This window comes from Dama dama, chromosome 12 (genome assembly GCF_033118175.1).
Source record: "Dama dama isolate Ldn47 chromosome 12, ASM3311817v1, whole genome shotgun sequence".
NCBI lineage: Eukaryota > Metazoa > Chordata > Mammalia > Artiodactyla > Cervidae > Dama > Dama dama.
Window position 1 is genome coordinate 74765288 of NC_083692.1, and position 19568 is coordinate 74784855.

The window sequence follows — 19568 nt, forward strand, 5'->3', positions numbered from 1 at the left end:
ACTGCAGAAAACAGAACAAAATAAAAAGTAAAGGGGCTGAAAAGGAAGACGCAAAACAGTTGTTATTTACCGGAAACCAAAGGAACCAACACATTATTAGAGAGTTCTAAAAAGTCACAGCCACAAAAAATATATATATAAAATACATGTAAATCCATGGCTGATTCATATCAATGTACGACAAAACCCACTGGGAAAAAAAATAATAATAATAATAAAATAAAATTAAAAAAAAATAGTCGATTGTATATCCCTTCTCAAGTACAGTTAGAAAATGTCATTTTATGAATTATACCATTTATAATAGCATAAAAAACTATGAAGTATCTAGGAAAAAAATTCTAATAAAAGATATATAGGGCTTTCCCAGAGAAAGTATACAATTATATTGAAAGACACTGAAGACGACTTAAATAAATGAAGAAAATCATGGAAAAGAAGATTCAGTTGTTATAAACATGTCTATTCTTCCTAAATTGATCTATAAATTCAATGCAACCCCAAGCAAAATCCCAGAGGAATTTTTCATGAAAATTTAGATCCTAAAATATAAATGGACTCATTGGTTAAGGACAACATGGCTCACTGTTACTGACTGGATACTGACTTTTATGGTATGGTATGTGTTTTATGGTATATGTTCTATACCATAACACAATATGGTACTGGTATAGAAATAAAGAAATAGATCAGAAAAGATCAGAAAGAGAAAGCTCAGAAACAGACCTACATACTATATATGAAAATTTAAGACAGACTGGGCTTTAAAGATCAGTGGGTAAAGGATTGATCTTTAATAAAAGGTGTTGGACCAATCAATTACTCATTGGGAAAAAAATTATATACTTACATCACAACATAAGGAAAGGTCATAATAAAAAGGGAAAAAATGATAAAAATTCATAAAAACAACAGAGAGGAAATGTTTTGATGACTTCAGGATAGGCAAGGACTTATTAAAATACAAATAGTGCTAATCATAAAAGAAAATATTGATAAATTCAATAATGCAGAAATTAAGAATTCTGTTCAACAAAAGATCCAATATAGAGTTAAAAAAAAAAAAAAACAGCCAAAAACTCTTAGAAGTTTGCAGCACATAAAATGACAAAAGATCAGTACAGGAGATAAGTAAATCCTACAAATCAATTTAAAATCCAATGTACAAGTGGGCAAAGACACAAATAGGCATTTTACCATCAAAAAGTATATGAAAGGATGCTCAAAGCCATTAATAGTGACAGAAATGCACATTAAGGCCACAGGGAAATATTCAAATTTCCTATATTTGGGAACCCTAAAACATAATGAGGGAACCAAACAGAAGTGGGGATGCCGAAGACTCATTAGGAACATTCATCCACTGACAGCAGAGATATAAACTGGTATAACCACTTTGAAAACATTTGATATTTCTCAAAAAAAGCTGAGTACATGTAACTCCATGATCCAGCAATTCTACCCTTCTGCCAGTACTCTGAAACAATGGTTCTCACATATTGGTATGCATCAGAAATCTTTGAGAACCATTGCTATAAATGAAATTCTTGTACTTACTCACCAGGACACATAAAGAATACTAATAATGTACTGCCTTAATAGCAAAAAAAAAAAAAAAGAAAGAAATCCAATATTCTTTAACAATAGAATGAATACATTGTGGCATAATCAAACAATGAGATATTTATCTGTAAAAACAAGATGAGATCATGAGTGGACATTTCTAATTACTCTTTAAACTGTACATATATATTTTATATACTCAACTGTACATTTATTCCATCATTAAATCTTTGAAGTTCCACTTCTATCACCTACTGGCCATCTTTCTATTGTCTGGCCCAACACAGATATGTCACCTTGTCTCAGGACTTGAATAAAAGGGGTAGTTATTAGATCTCCTCTCTTCCCAGATGGCTCACCAGGTAAAGAATACACCTGCAATGCAGGAGACGCAGGAGACACGGGTTCAATCCTTGGGTCAGGAAGATCCCCTGGAGAAGGAAGTGGCAACCCACTCCAGTATTCTTGCCTGGAAGATACACAGAGGAGCAGAGTGGCTACAGGCCATGGGATCACGGAAGAGTCGGACACAACTTAGCAACTAAACAACACAATTGGATCTCCTCTACTGACTTTAACACACACATCTTACCACCCTCCTCCTTCCCAATCATTCAACCGTTTCTCAAGATATTTTACATTCCCTCAAGTTCCTGATCACTGTTTCATGACTATACACCTCACAAGCAACAGTGAGAACTGGATACAAGGCTCCACATGTGGTCTGCCAGACAATGTATTAAAAACTCTTTCTGTCTAGCAGAAAAAGTATAGTATATTCTCATTCGTATAGTCTTTAAAAAAAAGTGTTTTGCATCTATATCATACTAGTTACTCCTATTGACTTTATCTTATCTACTAAAATTCTGAGAGTAATTTTTCTTACATGATGTTGAAGATACAACTTAGAAAATTGCCCTTTTTGGACCAAAAGAATAAATTTTTATTTTAGATTCAGCCCTTACAACTTTTTAAGATAGACTGACATTTATTCTATCATCCATTCTCTATGGACTTCTCCATATTTTACATTCTTCATAAACTGAAGGAGTCATCAATGATATTCAAGGAGCAAGGACAAAGACCTGAGGCACAGCACTAGAAGTCTTCCAAATTAATCTATATCCATTAATGAACTCTCTGGATGTAACCATTCAGCTGGTTAATAATCCTCCCTCATATTTCCCTATTTTCCCACAAGGATATCAAGAAAAACTATTATAAAATATATCACTAGAACCTAAAGGAACTGAACATCTAACTCTCTCATCTTTCAGCCTAATAACACTGTTAGAACAGTTCTTCGGTCATGTTAGACATGATAAGGACCACTCCTGAGGATGACAGAATAGGGAAATGGAAGAAAGTTGGTTCACAAGGACTTCATCGAACTGCCATTCTTGCCCTGAGCTGCCTATTGCCAGATTTCTTTTAACTGAAAGAAAAATAGACTATTTTGTATAAAGAAAAAAGTGGGGGAGGGGTATTGCTCTAATGCATTGAAGTGATCCTAAAACCAAGAATTCAAACCTAGAGAGAATGAAACAAGCCAAACTACACAGTATTTTTTTTTTCCAAACAAATTTAATTCTGTTCCAGCCCCAAAGAAGGAGAAGGACCTAAATTTTAAAATAAAAATAAAATAAAAATTGCTCAAAAACTAAGTCATTAAAAAATTAAGCCCCCTCCCTTAGCAATAAATACTGAAATGATATATACACATGAGGCTCAGGAAGGAGGCAAGAAGGGGAACCTTGGGGACTCTATCCCATGACAAGGTCCCAACCCTTCTACCAATTCCACGCTCTTTGCCAAAACATAGAAGAGCAATGAAAGAGGCAAGAGAGATATACCAGGAACATGTGTGGCCCCAGAGAGCTGAAACGTAATAGAAGACACAAGTGTCTTACAGGGCAGAGGAAGGAAAGTTGTCATCTAAAACATCCCCCCAATTCCAGCTGCATTACTAGAAGTGGCTGAAGGAGCCGCTGAGTGCCCTTGAGCTTATCTCCTGGTCTCCACTCTCTTTAGCATGCAGTCCCAGGAGGGTCATTCACACTGTGGCCTTGAGGCAACCGTGGCAGCAGCCTGGCTGCTGGAGCCCTGAGGCTTCCCATTCACCACCAGCAGGAGGGGCGTCTCCACACGAACACTGGAAAAGGAATAGTCCTGGAAAAGACAAATATAGAGACTAATTACAGATCCTAGGATGGAAGAAACTCTAGCACAGGAGTACACCATCTTGACTTTCTTCCCCTCCTTTCTACCTTCTTCAGTAGATACACCCCTTACCTCCATCTCACATTAAACAAACATGAGCTTACATAGGGTATGCAATTTTCCCAAAGTTTTCAATCCTCAAAAGGAATATCTGGGGAAGGCAGATCGCCAGTACTGTCATTACAAGAAGGGGACAAGTGGATATATGTACATATATAACTGATACACTTTGCTGTATACCCAAAACTAACACAGCATTGTAAATCAACTATACTCCAATAAAAATTAAAAAAAAAAAGGGGGGTGGACAATTCTCTAATTCAAAAAGGATAGGATCCTGGCAATGCCCAACAAAACGAGTCCCACTGGCTCTACAAAATCTGCCCTTTCCACAGTGTTTATCAACAATTATAACTAAATACACACAGTGGTCAATCCAGAGCCAATGCAAAGTCCGAGGAACTCTTAAATCAAGTGTTTGTTAGGCTACAAATTAATCTGCCAAATATAGATTGACTTCTTTTATATAATGAGGAATTAACAGAGGTAGGTTTTAAACATTCTCCTAATAACAGAAGATATCAGCTCACTTTATCAGTTCAAATGTACTTTAAGTTGTAAAACATGTTGCTAAAAGATCTTTATCCAAAATATACTGTTCTACTTGGAGTGTAAAGGAGGTTTTTTTTAAGTCAAAGTAAATAGATTCTCATAGAGCAATTTTTTGAAACATCCTGAGCAAGTGACCCCCCCAAAAAAAAAATTTATAAAGGATTATAAATAGTCAATAAACATATTAATACAATTTTCAACCTCACCAATAATCAAGAAACCAAAGCCAAAGAATACTGATGCTATCCTTTTCATAAAAATCAGCAAATAGTTTTTCAAAGACTTCTACACGTAAGTGCAAAGAAATATAACTACATTCACTGTTGGTATTAACTGGTAGAACCTTCCAAAAACTAGTTTGGCAGTATATATCAAAAGTCATAGACTGCATAAGCTTTGAAACTAAGATTTTACCTTAGAAACTCATTTATTTCTTTAGTCAATTAATTAAACTTATGTAATAATCATGGATATGAGCAGATATAAATAAAAATATTTACTACAGTACTTTTAGAACAAAGAAAAATTGTAAATAATCTAGATCTGGGGTCAGCAAATTTTTTTGTAAAAAGTCAAATAGTAAATATTTTAGGCTTTGTGGGTCATATGGTCTCTGTCCCAAAGCTGTCCAACACTGACACCGTGGTGTAAAAGCAGCCACATGCGTGCTCAGTCGTGTCTGACTCTGTGACCCCACGGACTGTAGCCCACCAGGCTCCTCTGTCCATGGGATTTCCCTGGCAAGAATACTGGAGTGGGTTGCCATGCCCTCCTCCAGGGGATCTTCTAAACTCAGGGATCAAACTGAAACTCCTCCATTTCCTGCACTGGCAGGCAGATTCTTTAACCACTGAGCTGCTTGGGAAATCCCCAAAGTAGCCACAGATAACAGTAAACAAATGAGCATATTTTGTTTCAAAAAAATTTAATTACAAACACTGAAATTTTAATTTCCTATAATTTTCACATACCATAAATTATTATTCTTTCCATTGTTTTCATTTAAACATATAGAAACCATTTTGGGCTCACAAGTCATATAAAACAGGCAGTGAGCCAGCTTTGGTCAATCAGCTATAATTTGCTGACCCTAGATTGAAACGGTTTGAAAAAGTGGTTCAACACCTGCTCCTGTAGAGTTTTATGAGGATTAAATGAGCCGGAGCAGGCAGTAAAACTCTAAACAGAGTGTCTAGAGTCAGTTAAGTGTTCAGTAAATTTTTACTATCCTCATCATCATCAGCTCCTCTGTCTTAACTCAAAACAAAGTTGTAGAATATGGAAAGCCAAAGGAAATGTTCACAAACATCTGCATATAATATTCCACTCATAATTTAAAATATACATACAAATGTGTGTATATTTTCATGAAAAGAAGAGACTACAGGATTACATACCAAACTGTTAACAGCAATAACATATGAATGAGAATATTTCAGTCTATTTTTTAAATCTTATTTTTATTGAAATAATTGGCATATAACATTATATAAGTGGAAGGTATACAATGCAATGTGTTAATTTGATATATTTATATACTGCAATGTGATTACCACCACTGTATTAGCTAACACTTCTATCACGTCACATAATTACCATTTCTTTTTTATGGTGGGAACAATTAAGATCTAATCTCTTGGCAACTTTGAAGTTTATAATGCCATATTGTTGTCTATAATCACTATGCTATGCATTAGGTCTCCAGAACTTATTTATCTACTGGTTGCAAGTTTGTATCCTTAAACAAAACCTCCCCAATTCCACCATCTACTGTTTTCACAAGTACAGTTTTTTCAGATTCCACATGTGATATCATAGATAATTTTCTTTCTCTGCTCAGTCCATTTTTAAAATTCTCTTTATTTACCAGAAGTTTTTTGGTAAAAAAAACAAACAAACAAACAAAAAAAAAAAAATCTAGCTTTTAGTAAAAAATAATTACATATGTGTGTAGATATAAGATATCATACCACACATACACACACATATTACATTACCTTACATATATATTTTTTCTAAGAGGTAAACTTAGTCCCACTTTGAGAGCCTATGAGCTGAGAAAGAATCCTAGCCATCACTCACCTTTCCCTTGTGCTGAATTCGGTGAAGACGAAGGTTAGGCTCAGGGATGGCTACAGAGTCCCCAATGAGTACTCCCCAGCTCTGCACCATATTATACACCATAACTGCATAGCAAGGTCCGTCTGAATCTACCAGGCCAAATGTACTGCCAGGTTAAGATGGGTTAAGAGGGAGGGACAGGGTGGGAAAAAAAGGAGTGAGCAGCAAAGAAAAGCAGAAACAGTGATTTTAATAATACCAGCAAAATAAACAAATGCTTTCATAGTTACTTCCTTAGAAATCCTACAGAAGGTACCATCATTCACTATGTACACCTGAGGGCTCATTTGTCTTAGATATATATCTTTAAAAAACATCCATAAGACTCATCAATCTGTCACTTTCCCAAGAACCTGGGAAACAGGCACACTGAAGCCTTCAACGAATATTTATAATGAATGAGCTCAAAATGTTACAGCAGAACAGTATTCCTGCTCTACCAATTTAACTATCACAATATCAAACTCTCTAGCCATCAATGTCAATTTACTTAATTCCACAAACTTTCACTGAATACCTATCTGGTGTCAGCCACTGTGCTTAGCAGTGAGACATCAATCCAGCTATAAGTGACTTTATTAGTCTAGTGGATGTCAGACAATTAAACCATCACTTACAATACAACTGCAAAAGGTTCCAGAATAGCTCTTTTCTTGTGCTGAATTCAGTGAAGCCAAAGGTTGGGCTGTGGGGGCCCAGAGGAGAAATGTCTAAATCAATGGAAAGCCAGGAAGGTTTCCATTTAGACGAGACCTCAAACTGAATCATAAGGAATGAAAAACTACCTGGGTTAAAACAGGAAAATTAATCCTCAGTGGAAATAAAAAACCTCTACAGGGAAGGGAATAGGGCTTGACAAGAAAGGAACATGAGAGAACTTGCTGAGGTGGCGGTATTGTTCTCTATAGGCGTCCGGGTTATATGAAAATATCCATTTGTCAAAACTTAGGAATGCACACTAAGATTTTCACATTTCATTGTATGCAAATTTTACATAAAAAGAAGAAAACTATAAACAAATACTGAACTCTAATGATTGCATGCTGAATGCATACTAATGTTTACAATTACTTTGAAATGCACCAAAAATTAGATATCAACAGAAGAATACAGGAATAGACAGATATGTGATAAACTATATATAATAAAATATGAATAGTACAATATAAGTACACAAATGTTCACTGTAAAATTCTTTCAATTTTGCTGTATGTTTGAAAAATTTTATAATAGAATGTTGGGGGAAAAAATGTAATCTCTATCAAGAAGCAGCAAAAAGATTATCCAGGTCAATAATTGTGTATAAAGACACAGAGGCATGAAAACAGCTGTTCTGAAACCTACAAAATAATCCTAAAATTGGAATAAAATGTACAAGAGGAAAAATGACAGTAGACAGGGAAAAAATCATTAAGGACTTTGTGTGTTAAACTAAGGAGTTAAAACTTTATCCCAAAAGTTACACAATACCAGTAAGAGATTTTAAATAAGAAACAGCAATGGTCAAATCTGTATCTGGGGCATATTTCTCCACACTGTGGAACACTGGAGGGAAAACAGGGAATAGGGAGACTTGTCTGGAGAAGTGCTGAGGCTGAATTAAATTAGCAGACACAAAGAAGTAGGGACTAAAAGGTATATCTATTAGTCTTGGCGATTGCCTCAAGGCAAGAGAATGGAGAAGTTTATAACAACTTCCAGAAGTCTTAATTAAGTGACTGACTAGAGGTAACACCATTGATTGACAACGAATTCAGGGAGGTGAAACAGATTGACAGAGAAAGATGACATAAGTAATTTTGAACATAATGAGTTAGAGATTTTATCAAAGCCCAGAGGCAGGTAAATACAGGAATCCAAAACTTAGAATTGAGGCTTGGGCTGGAGCTGGACCTGTGAGCATAGAGGAGGCAGCCAAAGCCTTGGGTTTATATGACATCACCAAATGAGATGACCTATAAAAGAGACGGTGAGGAATCAGTGCTCAAGCTCACTTGGCACGCTCGAATTCACAGTAAACACTGCAATCAAGCACAGCATCCTCTCCTGGTGAAAAAGTCTCAGAATCCTTCTAAACAGTAAGCCATACAGCCACTGCCAAGTGATCAAAGTTGGCATCTATTTGCCATCCTGGCAGAGAAAGAGGAAAGAAAGAAAAACAGAGTCTACCTCGAACTTAACATTTAGAAATCAGGCAGAAAAAGAGAAACCAAAGAGTAGCAAAATATTTGTTCCGGGGCCCCTAAACCTACCTTTGCTTATACTTCTTCCTCATTCCTCTTAACTCTAAGGTCTGCTATAGTAACTAAACATTTCTCAACTATCTTCCTGTTCTTCAATTCTTCAAACACGTACACCACGAAAATGCCATGGAGGAAAATCAGGCATACAGTGGGAGCTGTATTTTAGTTTGAATGAAGCAGAAGGAATTTGAAAGGCAATAGTGACAGAGAAGTCAGAATGCTGAGGAGCCATGTAATACAAGCTACTGGATCAAACACTGGTGAGCCCAGAAACAAAAGCGTTTCAGCAGAAAACAGAAAAAGGAAACCAGTCAATCAGGGATTGGGAAGTGAGCAACGGACCAAGCAATGATGGCACTGACTGAACCCTCATTTTTCAAAAGTTAAAATTTTCTAAATGAATATTCTTAACTCATTTCCTCTGCTCAACTATAAGAACCCTTCACTTGGCTGTGTTACATTTTTTTTAACTCCCAACAACACATATAGCAGATGCTCAATAACAAATGTTGCTCAATATTCAGATGTGGAATAACATTTGAGAGAATCTCTCCAACAGGCCTTAAATTCAAACTCAAAGCTAACCTTCCAGAACTGCTTAGACATACCTAAACCTAAACAGGATTTAGAATTCTTTCTCCTACTTCTATGATCATGAAAACACAAAGAGGTAGGAGAATTATATTATAAAAAGATTTCCTATCTTATAAAAAAAAAATGTAGCTGTCAAATTTCAGCTTCAGATGTAAGAGTCGAACACCAAACTCAGGGCAAAAATGGGTGGTAACAGAATCTACAGAGAGACTGTCAGACATTACTTAGATAATACAATGTCTCTTGGGACAGTTGCAGAAGGTAAAGAGAATTCACTGATCTCTGACCACTAACGATTAACTTCAAGTTTCAGAGAAAAGCCAGGAAATGAGAGCAACTAATTTAAAAGGATAAAAAAGAGAAAAGGCAAGAGAAACTCACAAGGGGACTTTCTCCTCCGTGGTAAGGCTGAACACCACCTTTCCCAGGACCACAGCTCCACTATTTACACCAGGCTGCAGAGCACTCAGAGGCTTGCGCTCCAGAGTCACCTTCTGCCCCGAGGCTGACTGGTAGCGCCCATCACCACAAGGGCCTAGGTGGGCTGGGCGCAAGTTCCCCAGCATGCTCTGTAACTTTTTGGTCTTCACCTTTCCCTGCAAAGGAAAAGGAAACAGGTAAGAAGCTGGAAACCAATCACCCTCCTTGAGAGTCTAATCCTCCCCACCACCTACCCACCTCCATAGGGTCACTACTACCGAGGTCTACTGTTTTATTGACCTACGGCAGAATAAAAAAGTAGGGTTCAATCTTCAGACATCCTTACCTTGCTCTCAAGGAGGCTGGTTAATCTAGTCAGGAAATCCAGGAGCTGTTGCTCTCGTTGCCAGGGCTCTGGCCAGGCAGGGTCCAGTGCTGCAGCCCGAGAGAAGCCCTCCAGGGCCTCACCATAATTCTCCTCATATTTATGTAACTGCACAAGAAGTAACAAAAACCCTCCCAATTATGTTTAACACAAACTATGCAGAAGTGGGCTAGCACAGTGGGCTAGGAATCTAGAGAAATAAACTATTTTCCTGTTCCCAACTGTTTTCCTACTCTACAAACACTCCCAGTTGTTTTCCTGTTCTACAAATGAACTGCGTGAAGAGCTGGTAACACCCTATATCCTTTTTCCTGGCCAAGGTGATCACAACCTCAAAGGTGAAATCATTTCAAAGAAGCCAACTGCCAAACTCTAAAACAGTTAAGTTGCATACATTGGGTGATTCTATTTCTATGTTTATAATGAACATTTCAGGAAAGTCTTGTAAACTGTGCCCCACCATCCTCTATTCACCCTCCCACCAACTCAGCCCCCTTTCCTTTCCCCCCGGATACTTTAGTCAAACTAAGCAAGCTTTTCCCAGAAATAATTTGGCTTTCCTCTAGCAGTTAGTACTCAACTTTGTCCCTATGAATACTCAGTTATCCTCACAGGCTAAGACCTAGAGAGCTTATGTATTTGACTTTCAGATGACCACTCCCCAATATAAATGATAATTTCTTTTTACCGTTGCCCTGTTCAGATGAAGATCAGGATTGCTGGAAGCTGTCCTGTCAACCTTCTCCTATAGTGGAATAAGAAGACCATCAGTGGCTCCTGTCTCAGTCTTAAGGATGGCCATACACAACACGTCCTAAACCTCCTCTCCTTGGAAAAATTTAAGTTTTTGCTTGTCAAATTTCCTATACCCACACTATTATACAGTAAATGCTTGTGTGGAACATATTACACAGTCCCTGAAACCTCAAGGATGTAAGGGCTTTGTATGTGCACGGAACTTTAAAATATCATTATAATTTACCCATGTAATAGTATAAAGATAGAAGCAATATGTGACTAATATCTGATAAAAAATTTTAATTAATGAGATGTTAATATAAATGAAGAAAATCTAGAAAAACAAATGATGCTGATTTAACGCATTTCCTCTGACCATGAGTCCAGCTTCCGACACAAACAGAATCATGTTACTATATCTAAGCCCCCTTAAAACACACAGAGAAAGCCAAATTCTGATTTGCTACTTTAAATAGATGGCCAGAAACCATATGGCAGTACAGACAGACGTATCTGCAGCTATCTTCGTGGCTCTGATCACTTTATTTTTTTATTCTATTCACTGCCTGGCACACTGCAAAAGCACAAACAACATGAATTAAAATCATTTAAATGACTGGTTCAAATATGTTTAAAAATGTAGGTCTGATGAAGAAATTAAGAGTTAAAAGCAATTATTTAGCAGAAGCCAAATATAAAATTTTAAAGAAGTACATCATATTATACCCTAAAATGTAAGCAGTTACCAGATTAAGAAATCAGAGTAAAACAAAATACTTCTGCCTAAAAAGTTCCCTGAATGAATAAAAACCAAACCTGCTGACTACACAGGTTGGGTTGAGTTAAATGTCACTGTTAAGACTACAGTGACATGGAAGCAACCTAGATGCCCATCAGCAGACGAATGGATAAGAAAGCTGTGGTACATATACACAATGGAATATTACTCAGCCATTAAAAAGAATACATTTGAATCAGTTCCAATGAGATGGATGAAACTGGAGCCCATTATACAGTGAATTAAGCCAGAAAGATAAACACCAATACAGTATACTAACACATATATATGGAATTTAGAAAGATGGTAATGATAACTCTATATGCAAAACAGAAAAAGAAACACAGATGTATAGAACAGACTTTTGGACTCTGTGGGAGAAGGCGAGGGTGGGATGATCTGAGAGAATAGCATTGAAACATGTATATTATCAAGTGTGAAATAGATCGCCAGTCCAGGTTGGATGCATGAGACAAGTGCTCGGGGCTGGTGCACTGGGATGACCCAGAGGGCTGGGATGGGGAGGGAGGTGGGAGGGGGGATCAGGATGGGGAACACATGTAAATCCATGGCTGATTCATGTCAGTGTATGGCAAAAACCACAATATTGTAATTAGCCTCCAACTAATAAAAATAAAGGGGAAAAAAAAAAAAGACTACAGCGAGAAGCACAGTGTGTGAGGAAGTCATCTTTGTCATTTTTTAAAAAGCCAACTTATTACTGCATGTTCCTCTGAGATGAGCGTGAGTCCTACCAGGGGAGCTGCAGTCACCAGCACAGAGGCGACAAAGAGCATGGTGTACACATCTGTCCCCACAGCTTCTGGGTGTGGCTGCACCAGAGTGACTTTACACCAGGGCAAAGCCAAACAAATAGTGTGAGAAATGTACTTTTTAAGAAATTAACTTATTTGAGTTGAGATATTTCTGAAATATAAAAATTGGTTGTATATTTTAAAGCTATAATTCTTGGAGACATTCTGTGATTAAAAATTTGACTGTGCTTATTAAAAATGGTTATCTATGTTTCACAATTCAGTTTTGTGAAATATAAACTTTCTGTGGGATGGTAAAAAAGGACAGAAAAAAGAACAGTCTCTAAACCGCAAACATGAACATAAGGGAGCTATATTCCTTATTCTGCCACTCAGAGCAAAATAAATAACAGTAAGTTAAAAAGCAAGTCTCTATGTCAAGAGAAAACAAAAGAAGGTGAATACTAAATCTAAATAAAAAGTACTCAGGAGGCTAATGTAAACCTTGTTAATCATGAGCATTCATGCACTCAAAGCCTGAGGGAAACCCCCCTACAAGTGGATATTAATATAAACAGCCTGAAAACCTAAAGCAAAGCATAAGCTCCAGTGAATTAAACCCTAGGATATAATGTAGAATGGATTACATGCTATTTTCTGTTTTAGCCTGTGGGAAATCCAGATTCATACTATTTAATGGTTAACCTGGTTTACTGTTTAATTTATACTTATGTAGCAGAGTTTTCATTTTTTAAAAAAATATGTATATGTGTTAATAAACGTTATTTTAACATACACTTTTTTCCCATTCAAAAAGATGAACATATTGGGATGGGCTCTGTGATTTGGTTACACATGCCTATATAAGAAATCTAAAAAAAAAAAAAGAAATCTAGAGAGCTCAAATAGCTACCTCGCACTGAGGCACACTCTGCAAGTGATTGCTAATACTCAAGTTATAGGAAGAAATACCTCACCTCTGCAGGACTGGCTTCACAAAACCACACTCATCAGATGCCAGCAAACACTCCCCATGCTGCTGGCTAAAATGCCACATAGAAGACTGAACAACATTTTTGCCTCTGTTGCTGCTTCTACATTTCCAGCCTGGGTGACCATAAATACTTACTGCTTGGGCATAAGCACTGAGGGCTTGCTGGGAGATCTTAGGGTTCTGGCCAGTATTGAAGTAAAGAGAAAGGTAGGCATTCCCCAGGATATCTGAAAGAGAAATACAGATTTCTGGTTCTGCGTGTAAGGAGCTTAAAGTCACCACTCTATCCTAACAAGTAAAAAGCTGAACAGATTAAAAAATCCACAACTTCTCTTGGATGCATAATAAAGGGGACATTACAGGCAAACCACTGCTCCAAAATCAGACAGACAGAGGCGAATACAGGGAGTTATTGCTTAGCAGAAACTCAGGAGCTACCACACCAACAGTGCTGGGGTAGGAAAGCCTAAACTGAAATTGATGAATTCTGGAGCCTCACTGTGGACAAGCCTGGGAGTTAAAAACTCCAGGGGTACCAGTCAAAAGGGACCCCCAACAATATTGTAAGATTTACCTACAAGAACTCAACCAGATTCCCATAGCAAATATCAAAGAATACCTTCATACTTCTAGCAGAGGCAGGGGACAAAGAAACTTTTTTGAAATATGCCAGAGCACGCCATTCTTTTTGTTGTTGTTTGCGTGAGTTTTTTTGGCCACACTACGTGGCTTGAGGGATCTCAGTTCCCCAACTAGGGACTGAACCTGGGCCACAGCCGTAAAAGCCTGGGATCCTAACCACTAGGCCACCAGGGAACTCCTGAACACTCCATTCTTGACAAGTGCCCTCTGGAGAAACTAGTTAACCAGAGCCTAACCTGCTAAGGTATTATCAGAAGGTAACTGACCTAAGGAAGGGAAAGAACCAACTCTGGCTAGCTCCAGCCTTCCATATGGAAGAAGGGAAATATCCAACTCCAACCAACTCTAGCCATCCTGTGCCTCCTAAGTGGGGGTGGGAGGGCAAAGAAAAAAACTGAGAAACACAGTGATGGATCATCTCAGAGCCCAAGTGTTAAGGATAACTATTTTGGTCACCCTCCAAAGTTTGTATGAAAGGCCCCACATCTGAAACAAACCAGTGATGACACTATACTCAGGGTATACCCAAAATTCCTCTGGGATAAAGAGGCAAACACAAACCCAAAGGAGAAACAACAGGAGACTGCACAAAAGCCCTGCTTTCCTTATAGGGAAACATAAGCCTCCTCTCTTCAATGGAAGGTCCAAGAGGTACTAGAATAGTGGTTCATCAAAATACCTTTCGGGCTCCTTCAAAGCAAAGACGCCCTGGCTTCACACTTAAGAGTCAGACTCAACAGATAGGCTCCAGATGATCCTGGTGTGCAGCCACGGTTGAGAACCACTGCTCTAGAAACCTGCTGGAGATCTTTTGAAAGCACTCACACCAGGAGCGGCCATCTAGGATGTCCATCTGCACAGCCAACTTAGCCTGTCGGACACTGTCCATGACGTGGCGAGAATGTTCATCTCCGGAGTCGGTCCGCAGCTGGCGAAGCACCATTGACAGGTTTTGAAGGGAGACTTTGTTCTTGCACTGCAAGTGGAGAAGTCATAGACTTAACCTTCATGGTTCTATTTCTCCTTTCCAGATCTATTTTATTTCAGGCTTCTAATTTTTCACCTTAATTCTTACTGCCATCTATATCTAAGACTCCCATCTACAAGGATCAACTCGGTTACTTTTCTTCACTTCTCAACTACCTCTGAACCTGGTCCCATCATCTTCTTCCTCATCCAAGTCTGCTCCCCTATCCTCTCTCCCCTCTTCTAATTCTGTCCTCCTAGTTCCCACGCAGTTCTACTCTGGTATTCGTGGCCTAAGGAAACTCACAAAACCAGAGAAATCCCACCCTCCCCATCTGTGTTTTCTGAGGGCAGAGTGGGCAGCTCACATGGGTGAGGGCTCCTGAGAAGCAGGTATGGGCAGCTGCAACATCCCCTTTCTTCCAGTACACCTCACCCAGCTGGTTCCAGGCTTCTACCAGCTTGGGCTCCAGCTTCACAGCCTTTGACAGAAGCTCCTCGGCCTTGGGGCTATAGTCAGGGGTCACATTCAGTGCCTTCCCAGTCAGCATCAGAACCTGTGCATTGCCCTGGACAGAACCTAGGAGGAAGGGAAAAGATAAAGGAAACCCAGACAGTTTTACAGGTGAGACCAGGGTACTTTCAAGGAATCCCTATGCCAGTTCTAGCAATCAAATAACTAAGGAAAATCTTCATGAACAAACAATTTATTGAAAACCTACCACATGCAGACTATTATGTTAGAAAACAAGGTAACAAAGAAAGCATTACCCCTACCTTTGAGAGGCTTACAATCTAGTGGAGAGGACAATGTCTATCCATGGATAATTAAAACACAATGAAAAAGAGCATACGGCATACACCCAATGAATGGACTTTACAAAGTGAAAAGGAGAAAAGACACTCCAGGGAGAAAAATGATGTAAACAAAGACAAAGAAGCAGAAAGGAGAAATACATGTGGCATGTTCATGGGAGGATGGATGGTTCAACCTGAATGAAACAAAAAGCTCCTCTGTAAGTAGGTGGTCAGAGAGAAGGGTAGGGGAAAAAAAGTCAGACAATGAAGACTTGAATAACAAAGGACTGGTTTAGACCACAACCAGTCAAGAGTAGGAATCTTTGAAGACAAAGACAAGAGATGAGATTAAATTCATGAAGCAATTATTTAGAAAGATAATGGCCATGGTCATTATTTAAGTAGATTTGGAAGTAAAAGAAATTAAGAGGCAGAAAGGTCAGTTAAGAAGATTACTACAACAGTAACCAAGTAATAAGTATGCTCTTTTTCACTTCACAGCATTTGGAAATGGAGTTTAGGGAATGGAAAGGCTGCCATCCTGCATAGGCACCCTTAGAAGAAATATTCTGTTGTACTAACTTGTAGCAGCCACAAACAGGATACCAAAGAGTCTACAGAGAGAGCAAAGTTCCATCTCATTTCAGTGAAGAACAGCGGGTTGTGTGTTCTTTGGGACTCATACCCGCTGCTTCCTCCATCTGCTGCAGGGTCTTCTCCATCTCTTCCCGCACATCTTGTTGCTTCCTCCCTGCATGCTCAACACTATGTGTCTCGAAATAGCACTCTCGAAATGAATACAGCTGGTCCACCAGTTCCTAGGAATATAAGAATGAGACCATTATAAGAATGGGCTCCATTAGCGGAGAGGATACCAGACAAGTAAACTTTGAGACTGGCTAGCCATACCAACTTTTGGCCTAGAAATGCCGATCCTCTACCTCGCCTAGGAATGACACAAGAGGCAGGTTGCAGATAAGGAAGGAAAGTTGTTCAGCCCGCTCTCACACTGTCTCAAGTCAATCTGTACCATGATGACAGTCTCTCCTCTTAGACCCAGCAGAGCTTCCAATATGATTAAGCACTTCACATACCTTAGTCAGGAGAGAGGAAATGCTTTGCACCTTGAGATAAAACAAAGTTAATAAGATCATCCTATCTAGTACTGGTCCCGAAAGTATAAAAAACTTTGAAATTTACCCTTAAAACTGGACTTCCTAACAATAATGATCCCTTACCCCTGATTTTTCCTATGCCGATATCTGAAAATATGTGACATTTGTGAATATGACAAACACGTGAGAGCCATTCTCTACGACAAACAGGCCAATTTAAGCTTGATAAATTTTGTATTTTTGCAGTTTTTTTTCTTTAGATATTTGTGTTTTTTGTTTGTTTAGTTTTTGTCAAGTCATCCTCTGGCTCACTTGCATTCTTTCCAAGTAAATGTTCTCCTTCCTCTTTAAATATCTCTGTTTGAGTCTTCCTGGGACATCAATCAAAGCTTTTCCATTATCTATTCTTTCCTGAAACAAAACAGCAGTAGAAAGGTATAATCCAATCCCACCAAGTCTTACCAAATACCTCTGCATCACATCCCAAATCCATCCACCAGTCTCCAAGTCACTATGAGTATCCTCAACTAAATAAGCATCATTACTTGCCTGAACTATTTCAATAGCTTCTTACCTGGTCATCCTGCTTCTACTCTTTCCCATTCTCCTCACTACAGCTGAAGTGGCCTTACAGAAAGGTAAGGTCATGTCACAGACTAGTTTACCACTGCAGACAGAATAAAATCCAACTCCTTATTATGACCTAGAAGACTGTAAGATCTGACCTCCCACCATTCATCCTGCCACAGACTTCACTTCTTATCACTGTCCTACACTATTCAAGCCAGGTCCTCAAAATCCATTCTCAATCCTGCCTACACACATGCTGTTCCCTCTGCCTGGACATTCCTTCTCCAGACCTTTGCATGGCTCATTCCTCTTCATTATTTAGGTCTCAGTTCAAACACCAATTTCTCAGACAGGCTTTCCCTGACTACCCAAACTAAAGTAACTCCCTCCTCCACCCCACTGTTAAATCACACTCCTACTTTTCCTCTCTCTACTGCATTCTCCCATTCCGCCCTTGCACCCTCCCCACCCACCCCAAGATACCCCAGGTATCCTCTACCTAGCTGCTTAGGGCATCTACCAGAAATAAGAGCAGGAAAAGACAGCTCTCAACAAATATTACAAGCCATTTCCTTTCGTCATGCAGTCAGCATAGCTACATATTAAGAATTATAGAGAAGGTCTTATTGTTTGTTTCTATTTGTAATAGAATAGAAGACATACAAGAAATTGGCTTTGTTGGCTTGTTTTGCTACAGCGAACATTTTTAATAACTTTTGTCCTGGCAAAAATCAATATATATATTTTGTTAAAATTCCAACAGGTACATGTAAAATATGCAGGGTAAAAAATTCCTCATGATCATTCCAATAACCTCAGAGATAACCACGGCTTAGTCTACCTTTCCAGGTTTTTTCCATACATATACAAACATATATACACAATGTTTGTAATACAGTGCTAGACTGAGATTCTCTGATTTCAGACAGTCACACTAGGGAAAAGAATTACATCCAAGTCAACCGGATGCGAGGTAAAGTTCACACTCTAAAAGGTGTTATTAGTCTAATCTACTAAAGAAACAAAGAAATCTCATCAATGTTTAAACTTTTGCTGTAGAAGCCTTTAAGAAAGTTACAAACCCGTCATAACTCTAACATTTACATTTCGGGCTGCCTTAGAATACCAAAAATTCAGTTTCTGAGTACATTTCAGGCTGCCCTAGAATACAAAAAACACAGTTTCTGACATTTAAGAAAAATCTTGGGTTATTAAAAGAAAAGAGTCAAGCAATTAGTTAGCTCCTATCTACCAAGTACAAGACTGTCCCAGTTACCACAGTCAATGGCGAGCTGAGTAGAGTCTGGAGCCTTCTGCATTAGATCCCAAACTGGAATTGTGGAGTACACAAAGAAATCAAAACTGTTAAATTCTAAGGAGAGTAACCAGAATGCACGCGGTGCAAGCCATTACTGTGATTGTTGCCAATTTGAAAGCATGAAAGTACTGAAGAAATGGTCTTTGGAGGAATCAAAACTACAAGCAATAGGTAATAGCGCCTGCAGATCTGCCAAACACACGTGTATGCTATTTGTTATGGGTGAGTGGGGGGAGGGGCGAACACAACCTCCCAACAACGTACAGGAATAAAGTTAGGAGCAATAAATCCTCTTCCCTACAGGGCTGAAACGGACTGCAGTCGGGTCAGCACCACGGGACCTCAACAAAAACTGGCTGCGCCTGTCGCTTGGCCGCGGGGGCTCGTCTAGCCCGTAGCGGCTGCACCTTCGGGAGTTGTTATAGTAACCACGGGGACGCAAGTAGCGTCGGGTATGTGTCAAGAAATTCGCAGGCAGTGCATAAACTGGGCTCTCTACTTCTTCCCAAGTAACAAAAGCAGATATGTATTTTAATCTATGGCCCCACCTGCAATTTCTGCAAGACCTCCTTGACTTCTTCCTCTTCAACAGCCATCATTTCCCAGGTTCTCCGCCCCCGACTTAAAACCACAGAGACGCATACCCGTCCCCACGATAGAGCCACAGCGACATCTAGAGCTCTGGAGGCTTACGGCGCCTGAGTGAAAGAGCTGGTTTTCAAGAAAGCGCGCCGCT

At 38.9% G+C, this 19568-nt stretch overlaps 1 protein-coding gene across 2 annotated transcripts; it reads right to left on the reverse strand.

Moving 5' to 3' along the window:
• Positions 1 to 3113: 3113 nt before the first annotated feature.
• TTC5 (tetratricopeptide repeat domain 5) lies at positions 3114 to 19473 on the reverse strand. 2 transcript variants are annotated; one of them, XM_061157660.1, is made up of 10 exons: positions 19381 to 19473; positions 16515 to 16647; positions 15400 to 15611; positions 14891 to 15041; positions 13559 to 13650; positions 10847 to 10903; positions 10120 to 10266; positions 9735 to 9949; positions 6478 to 6622; positions 3117 to 3732 (listed from the first exon to the last, which is right to left on the reverse strand). In XM_061157660.1, exons 1-10 carry the CDS (start codon positions 19429 to 19431, stop codon positions 3613 to 3615), a joined length of 1323 nt encoding a protein of 440 aa, XP_061013643.1. In that variant the 5' UTR covers positions 19432 to 19473; the 3' UTR covers positions 3117 to 3612. The 2 variants fall into 2 exon arrangements, with proteins under 2 accessions (XP_061013644.1, XP_061013643.1); XM_061157661.1 differs by lacking the exon at positions 6478 to 6622 and having other exon boundaries at positions 3114 to 3732.
• Positions 19474 to 19568: the final 95 nt, after the last annotated feature.